Raw genomic sequence first — 9517 nt, 5'->3', positions numbered from 1 at the left:
CTGCTGCTCCTGGCCATCCTCCATTTCACGTACTCTTGTGATGTGCTCCAACAATCCAAGACAACTCAGATACATTAATGGGTAGATAATAGACTTATTGTGATACCATGGTCAGATCTCATGTCTATTTGCTAGAAGAAACAGATTTCAGAAGAGCACTCATGGGAACCTTTAACGAGGCACAGAAAATGCCTTAGAGGATGCAAACCAGCATGCTACAAACCAGGAGAAAACAGCTGGTAATTTTGCTTGACCCACAAAATACTTTAAAACTTAGGAAATTTCATCCCAAAACGGTATTTTCAGCTTCTCCTAAAACTCTGAAAAATCTAGCAACATGGAACCCCCATTCCTTAATGGCAATAGCAGAAGCTTTAGATTAGGCTGGTTTTTCATTTGACCAAAATCCCCACCATTCCTTATTCTCTTTTAGTTGTCCAGCTAATTTCTTTCTATTTTTTTAGTAGAGACGGGGTCTCACTCTTGCTCAGGCTGGTCTCGAACTCCTGAGCTCAGATGATCCACCTGCCTCGGCCTCCCAGAGTGCTAGGATTACAGACGTGAGCCACCGCGCCCGGCTGTAAAAATATTTAATGTAGTACTTTTCCCCAAGAGGAATGTCTATCCCAACATCTAGCCAGTCGTATTACCAGAAATGGAGTCAAATTTGCATAATTTTCCAAGTTGATTTAAAATTATCTGTGAAAATAATTTATCTGTCATTTACCAAATGTACACTGAAAATGTAAGACTACCCTATAATAGTGAGCATTTTATCCAATCCCAGTAGGTTACTTACCTTTGTGCATCACAGGATTCAGGTGCTCTAATTTAGACAGTAATCATGAAATTGTACTATCAAATCTTCCATGCAAGAAATTGCCTGGAGCAATTACCTACATCCCTCATTTTATGATATTACAATGTGCCTCCAAATATATTAAAACTGAAGTCCCCAACGGGTCTATGACCTGTTAGGTACCAGGCCGCACAATAGGAGGTGAGCAGTGGGTGGTGAGCGAGTAAGCAAAGCTTCATCTGTATTTAGAGCTGCTCCCCATGGCTCACATCACCACAAAAGCTCCACCTCCTGTCAGATCAGCAGCATTAGATTCTGCATTATGGTTTATAGCTATACTACTCTGAACGTGCACTCGATCTCATCTCATCTCGGAAGCTAAGCAGGGTTGGGCCTGGTTAGTACTTGGATGGGAGATTCTGCATTATGGTGAGTTGCATAATTATTTTGTTATGTATTACAATGTAATAATAATAGAAATAAAGTACACAATAAATATAATGCACTTGAATTATCCAAAAACCATCTTCCTGTCCTCTTCTTTGGAAAAATTGTCTTCTATGAAACCAGTCCCTGGTGTCAAAACGGTTGGAGACCACTGTATTAAGGTATCATAAAATTCTCAAACAAAATACATATTTTTTTACTTGAAATAAGTAACAAATACAGGAATTTCAAGTTAGTAGGAGAGGGTAACATAAAAACATGGCTTTAAAATAAAATTGAAATCGAAAAAGATTAACAGCCACTGGCTGGAGTTACACTGGCTAGTATTATAATCAAGCAACAATTATCACCTTTTGGGCTAGTCACTAATATACTCACTTTGCTTCGAGTTGGATTATTCTTTTCCTGTGATATACCAAAGCTGTAGGCTCTGCTGCCAAAACTTTAAGCTTTCCATGAAGATAAAATGCAGCTCTTTGGTCTTTCTTTAAGGTCTCAATAAAGGCATCATATTCTTTTTTGATTGAAGTAAGAATGGATTTGTATGCAGTGACATACTCTATTACCTGAAATATGATTTTTCTGCCTGTGGTACTGAATTTTTTTTCTAGAAGACTATGGATCAAAAGGCTTACAAATAGCATTATAGATTATTTTTTAAATGAAACATGATTAGCAATTAGAAATCTAAAAATTTTACAGCAAGCTCAAACATACTGGACACTAAAGACAGTATTTACCAAATACGTACTCTTTGTGGATCATTACAACAGATAATGTGAGCTTAAATATGAGAGAGAGAGAAAGGCCTCATTCGTGTTCTACTTGGTATGAACACATACATTATGTCAGTTAAAACTAATACTAGTTCTAATTATCCCAATTCTGGATCTTTTAAATATAATTATATATCTTCTCTTACTCCCTCCAAATCTAGTCTCTGACTTCATTTAAATCTTAAAATCCTCGACTCCCTTCACTTCCTTATTTTTCTAACCTATCAGCTCCTACTGGCTGATCAATACTCTCAATTCCTAACTGCATTTCTATTCCCAAAATGTCAACTGCAACCATTAAAAAAGAAAACCTCATCACTATATATTCATGGTTTCTAATGGTGTTTAAGCACAGATTATTTCTGAAAGGATAACAGAAGAAAACAAAAACAGTAACACTAAGTGCCTGCAGAGAAGGGGTTATCAGGGTCTGAGATGAAAAAGGCCTGACTTTCCATTGTACATTCCTTTATTGGTTTATTTACTAATTTATTTTTTGTTAATCTTGTGTATGCATTACCAATGTAAAAATAAATCATTACATTTTTAAATAAGTTGAAATAGATCAATCCATAATGTTCTCTAAAAGCTGCTTTCTATTCTTGTTACATTTCTCTAGCCTCTGGTATCCTCCACTGGTTTGCTTTACCTAGACAATTACCTAGAAAAAGTTATCCAGGAAGACACCTGGTTTATCAAGAAATGATATAAGGAGATTATTGATCAGTGGCAAGTTACAGGAGAGGATATTTGAGTGGGAGATATGGTTGTCTTTTTGACATGACCATACTACCTATCCATCTCAGGAACCTTTAATAAAATAGAGGTCATGAATCTGTGGCCTTCTAAATTAAGCACCCTGCTGCTCCTGGCCATCCTCCATTTCACGTACTCTTGTGATGTGCTCCAACAATCCAAGACAACTCAGATACATTAATGGGTAGATAATAGACTTATTGTGATACCATGGTCAGATCTCATGTCTATTTGCTAGAAGAAACAGATTTCAGAAGAGCACTCATGGGAACCTTTAACGAGGCACAGAAAATGCCTTAGAGGATGCAAACCAGCATGCTACAAACCAGGAGAAAACAGCTGGTAATTTTGCTTGACCCACAAAATACTTTAAAACTTAGGAAATTTCATCCCAAAACGGTATTTTCAGCTTCTCCTAAAACTCTGAAAAATCTAGCAACATGGAACCCCCATTCCTTAATGGCAATAGCAGAAGCTTTAGATTAGGCTGGTTTTTCATTTGACCAAAATCCCCACCATTCCTTATTCTCTTATAGCCAGCCCACTTAAGTCCTTTACACCACTTGGCTGGCCTCTGCAGTCATTCGAGTTTGAGACCCCTATATTAAGGCTGCCATTACACCTAAGAAAACCATAGCTATAATTACCTGGTACAGGAGTCAGAGAAAGAAGAGGAATGATATTCATTCCAACTAAGCTCCTAAATATGGATCTCAACTATTTGTACAACATGCTACAGGGATACAAAAGGCGAGCCACTTTCCAGAGTCCAGTTGTCTCCGTATGTCACCCATTTCTATAAAGGCTCACTCTTCCTAGCTTTGTTCTTCTTTGCTTACTAGGTTCTTGGCTTGCTCTACAAGTTACCCCCAACTCTTGGTATGAGTCTCAAGCTCTCCTTGCTTTGATTCGGACATTTGATTTTAAACACAATTTGCTATTTGTTCTTCGGTTCCAAGTACCCAGAGTTGCAAGTTGACACTTTTATTTTCTGCCCAACTACATCCTTTCTAGAGAGTAGGAAGATCAGAAAAGACAGTCATTAATAGTTCATTAACAGTCAAATGTGCTAAAATAATGTGAAATTGAAAGAGGCAGATTATTTGTTGAAAAGCTAGATGAAAATTTTCTCCAAGTACCAAATGTTTTCCATTTCAGATCCCCTCTCAATTCTGAAGAATAGGATTCTTTTTTTTTTTTTTTGAGACAGAGTCTCACTCTGTTGCCCGGGCCAAAGTGCCGTGGTGTCAGCCTAGCTCACAGCAACCTCAAACTCCTGGGCTCAAGCGATCCTTCTGCCTCAGCCTCTGGAGTAGCTGGGACTACAAGCATGTGCCACCATGCCCGGCTAATTTTTTTATATCTATATTTTTAGTTGTTCAGCCAATTTCTTTCTATTTTTCTTTTTTAGTAGAGATGGAGTCTCGCTCTTGCTCAGGCTGGTCTCGAACTTCTGAGCTCAAACGATCTGCCTGCCTCAGTCTCCCAGAGTGCTAGGATTACAGGTGTGAGCCACCATGCCCGGCCTAAACCAAGATATTTTAAAAAAATATTTTTAGAGACAGAGTCTGACTCTGTGGCCCACGATGGAGTATAAAGCCTCTATCATAGCTCACTGCAGCCACAAACTCCTAAGCTCAAGCAATCCTCCCCTGCTTCAGCCTCCCGAGTACCTGGGACTACAGGTGCACACCACCACGCCCGGCTAATTTTTTAAAAAGTTTTTTATAGAAACAGGGTCTTGCTATGTTGCCCAGGCTGGCTTCAAGTGGTCCTCTTGCCTCGGCCTCCCAGAGTGCTGAGATGACAGCACAAGCCACCGTGCCCAGCCTAAACCAAGATTATAATCATATCACAAAACAATCCAAAACAAAGAACTCCCAAGTTCCTGCTTGTAGCCCAGTTCCTAACAAATCAGGTGATACCTTCAAATAGAAGGGTTAAAATTATCATCAGAGGGCACAGCCAGTTTGTTGGTCAAAAACTAAAGGCCTGCTCTTAAGCTAAAATAACTGAAACACTCAATAACAGTCAGGTAAAATAAAGGCAGCACTGCATTTCCCCATTCATCTCTTTCTGACAAATTGGATGAACTTCTCAAAACTGACAAATGGAATGTGGTCAACCAAGCAGTGGTGTTACTAAGGCAGGAATATTAGTTGTCAAGATAGATCATTTCCACTCTCATGAAAATTTCATTGTCTTAAAAGCATTATGATACCTTATCAAAAACGTTTCGGTATATGATGTAATATTCATCAGCAGGTCCTTCCTCATTACAGCCCACTCTTTCAGTTTCTGTAATAATGTATCTTTGCATACTTTCCAAAAATTCCTTGTCACTTCTACTAATGATAGGAGGGAGAACTGCATGTTTATTTATTTCTTGGACTGACATACGTCACAATCTGCACACTTGTTCACCAGATAAAAGTTAAATCTTGACCTGCTTTTGCAACAAAGCCCAAACTTCGTAAGCCTGAAAGAAAAAAAGACCATCAATTAATCCAAAGGTTTAAAAAATTAAGTCAAATATTGATCTAAAAAATGTTTGTTTCAGAAAAAAAATTTCTCATGGATCTGTCTCTGAGATAAATATTTCAACCTATGAATTAAAGGTCTATGGTATTCTACTGCATGTGCTATAGCACCTGTGGGATAGACACACCGAACACCAGTCAGTTAAGAGCTCTTCTCTTCCTAGCCAACCACAAATCCTCTCATATGTATCATATGATGGTTTCTTATGTTTAACTCAACACTTTCTAATAAAAGGTTTAGTATTTCATTTGTTTCATGTGGGATAACTAGTTTGTAAGCCTTCTGATGATACGAACAAGGTTAAATACTTCTCTACTCCAGTGCCTACCTGGCCTAGTCACAGTCATCCAGCACGCAATAGCTATAAATAATTATTTTTATAATAATCTTTATTAAAATTCTCATCTTTATTATGAAAGATAACCACAGAATAAGAGGTCAGGACTTTTGCTAAAATCCATCCATCGACGATGTCAAATAGTATCTCTCGGAGTATAGTTTTCAAGCAGCTGCATTACACTGCTTTTAGTAAAGAATCATTATCCAACCAAGTTGGATACAGGATACAGAAGTTGGTTCCTAAGATCTATTCACATTAAAAGCAAAGAGAACCCTTGGCTTGCTTAAAAATGCCTGGCAAGGCAAAACATTTTAACTTTTCTCCCAGTTACACAAGTATATAGTCATTGTATAAAATTTGGAAACTATAAACCAAAGAAAATTAATAGAAAAAAAATGAAAATCATCCAGAATCCCACTACCCAAAGATAATCACTATTTAATATTTTGGAATATTTCCTTCAAGTCTTTAAGTTATAAAAATTGGGATCAGACTCTATATTCAGTTGTGTATCTTAATTTTTTTCACTTAATATTAAAAGCACTTTACCATGTTGTTAAGTAGTTTCAAAGACATCACTTCTAAAAGATTTCATGGTATGATATTCCATAATTTTATTTAACTATTCCCCCACTGTTGGACATTTCACTATTGCAAATGTCTAAATCAAATTTCCTATATTTTGGCAACAAAATTAATACCTGGTTATCTGGAATAACAAATACAGCCTGTAGATACTGCCTGTAGGTCATATATAGATGAGGAAACACCAAAATAATTTTGAAGTTTAAAAGACCAAATTTATCTTCATGTTGAACTGGATAACATAAAAGCCAACTTATAAATGAACATAAAGTAGGTCCATCAAGGTAATAACCCATAAATGGATCAACGGTTTTCCTAAATGAGAAATCAATTTGTTTACTCATTCATTCAACCAGTATTTATTGAGTGTCTACTAAGCACTATGCAGTGTTTCACAACTAGGAATTCAGCAATAAATAAGATAAAATTCCTGACTTCTTGGGTTTATAATCTAGTAGAGGAGATAGATTATAAATAAATAATGTAATTTCAAATAGTAAAAGATAAAAGTCAAAGGAGGAAGGAATGAGTGTAATCATTGGGCAGTGGGTGGTCACTTCTGAACACCAGTGGCTTCCTAATACCTATAGGATAAAATCCAAGTCCCTTTACTTGGCCTATTAACGGCCTTTAGGAACCAATGACTCTTTTTCTCTGACTAAATCTACCCTCTTCATGTCTCTGTTCTCTCCGTAGCCCCCATCCCCACTCCCGTGAACTTGCTCTCTTACCTTAGGGTCCTGCATAATTCCCTCCCCATCCCTGCAGATCCTCCTCCCACAGTCACCACTCCCCTCCACCTCAAAACACAATCATACTGCCACTCTCATTCACTTGGCTTTTTCTCCTTCTCCAGATCTCAGCCTATACAGCTTCAGGAACGCTTCCCTAGATTCCCGTAAACTTGGTCAGGTGCCATTGCTATGTTTTCCCAGAGTACCATGTACTTTCCCTATCATGGTATTATCATTCAATCACACTGTATCATAGACTTCCTATTTGTATTTTCTGTCTCCCCTGTTAGGCTGTAAGTTTGACAAGATCAGGAATCAAGATGTTCTCATTCCCCATTATCCCTCCCCTGGGTACTCAAAACAAATATTTGCTGAACAATCAATAATCACTGAACAACAATCTGGTCTGCTCAGAAGACATTTGCTTTGTGGTACCCTCAAACAAGAACACAGCTAAAGTGATTGTTCTTTGGCATCTATAAAATGCCACTGAGTTACATAAAACCAACTAAGATTACCATTCACTCATTAATTCATACTAGACACTTAGGGATACATTGAAAACAAGTCACAAGGGTTACAGTCAAGTCTACCAGGTTTTGTAAATGAGCCATCACTACAGAACAGAGAAGACAGTGTACCAGAGGTGGGCACAATGGGCTGCAGAAGCCTGGAGATACACCTCACTAGCCTGTGGAAAAGGTCAGGGAAACATTAAGGAAAACATCTAGTGAAAAAATATCTAGGCAATGCTTAAGTTGTGCTACATTCATTTATTCAATAAATATTTAGGGGCCACCGACTGTGTGCCTGCCACTATTCTAGACATGGGAGCTATAGCACTGAATGAAACAAAAGTCCCTGGCTGGGTGCAGTGGCTCACGCCTGTAATCCTGGCACTTTGGGAAGCTGAGGCAGGCGGATCACTTGAGGCCAGGAGTTCAAGATCAGCCTGAGCAAGAGCAAGACCCCATCTCTACAAAAACACAGAAAAAATTAGCCAGGCATGGTAGCATGCGCCTGTAGTCCCAGTTACTCGGGAGTGTGAGACAGGAGGATCACTTGAGCCGAGGAGTTTGAGGTTGCAGTGAGCTATGATGATGCCACTGCACTCCACTCTGGGCAAAAGAGTGAGACCCTGTCTTAAAAAAATAAAACAAAGTCCCTAATTTTACACAGTTACATTCAAGCATAGACAGGCAGACAACAGACTAGTAAAAAATATAATATGGCAGATGGGGGTACGTTGTATGGAGAAAAATAAAACAGGGTATGGAGGAAAGGGGAAGGAAGGTGGGAAAGTGCTATTTTATACAAGGCAGTTAAGTCAGGAAAGAGTGATAAGGTTACATTTCAGAAATCTGAAAAAAGTAGGTCATGTAAGATTCCTGGAAGAATGGTTGAGGTGAAGGGAACAGCAAGTCCGAAGGCCTTGAGGTGGGACAGCATGTTTGAGGGACAGCAAGAAGGCCCATGGGGCTAGAAGAGAATGAGAAAGGGAGAGAAGAAATGAAGTCAGAGAGGTTGCTGCCAGATCGTGTAGGATGTAGGGACTTGAGGATGTCCCTTTCCCTGGGCAGACTTGGCAAGAGGCTCAATAAGCTGGATTGTGGCCTCCCCTTGCTTCAGTGCTGGAGCAACAGCCTCACTTACAGGAATTTAGGCTTTACTCTGAGTGAAGGGGGAAGCCACTGCTGGGCTGTGTGCAGGAAGGTGACAGCTGACTTTCATTTTAAAGGATTGCTCTTGTTGTTCTGTGGAGTATATATTATAGGAGACAAGGGTCAAAGCTAAAAGTACTATCAGGAAGCTACTTCAATAATCTGGGCAAAAGATGATGGTGGCTTGAATTAGGGTGGTAACAGTGGAGGTAGTGAGAACTGTTCTGCACATATTTTAAAAATAAAACCAAGATTTGCTGAGGGATTAGATGTGGGATATAAAAGAGTAGTTAAGGATGACAATAAAGTTTTTAGCCTTAGTGATGGGACAAATGGGAACTGCTATATATGGGAATGAGAAGAACAATTTCATGAGATCAGGAGTTTGGGACTTGCCAATTAGAGATTTTTTTGTTGTTTTGTTTTTGAGACAGTCTCGCTCTGTTGCCCAGGCTAGAGTGCCATGGCGTCAGCCCAGCTCACAGCAATAGTGAAAGTGGATTAGAAAGGGGGAAGGACTAGAGACAGGTAAGGATGTTAGAGTCTGAATCCCTCCAGGAGAAAATTAGGGTCTGAACTTAGGGTTGGGGACGCAGAGGATGGATAGATATCTACATAAGACATTAAGAGGGTACATTAGAAAGGACTTTGGTTTGTGGCATGCAGAAAGGACAGGGAAAGAATGTAACTTGCTTTTAATTGGCCTGCCTTGCCAGGAGAGCACTCTATATATACTCTAAAAACTTTCTCTCAGGACCTTCACCAACACTCCCAATGTCCAAACTTGGAAATTCTATTACTAAATAACCATTCTGCAGGTTTCTTTTCCGCATGGCTTCATTTTAAAATTTGAAAACTTCTGAGATTTTCAGCATATT

At 38.8% G+C, this 9517-nt stretch overlaps 1 protein-coding gene across 1 annotated transcript in view; it reads right to left on the bottom strand.

Moving 5' to 3' along the window:
• CLHC1 (clathrin heavy chain linker domain containing 1) overlaps positions 1–5176 on the bottom strand; it is a 27257-nt gene extending 22081 nt beyond the window's left edge. Inside the window, exons 1-2 of the mRNA XM_012649852.1 lie at positions 5000–5176; positions 1625–1812 (exon numbers count right to left, since the gene is read on the bottom strand). Of these exons, the coding sequence (XP_012505306.1) occupies positions 1625–1812; positions 5000–5176 (365 nt within the window). The remainder of the gene's footprint in view (positions 1–1624; positions 1813–4999) is intronic.
• Positions 5177–9517: the final 4341 nt, after the last annotated feature.

This window comes from Propithecus coquereli, unplaced genomic scaffold (assembly GCF_000956105.1).
Source record: "Propithecus coquereli isolate 6110/MARCELLA unplaced genomic scaffold, Pcoq_1.0 Scaffold305, whole genome shotgun sequence".
Lineage (NCBI taxonomy): Eukaryota > Metazoa > Chordata > Mammalia > Primates > Indriidae > Propithecus > Propithecus coquereli.
This window is presented reverse-complemented; position numbering and strand designations above follow the sequence as displayed.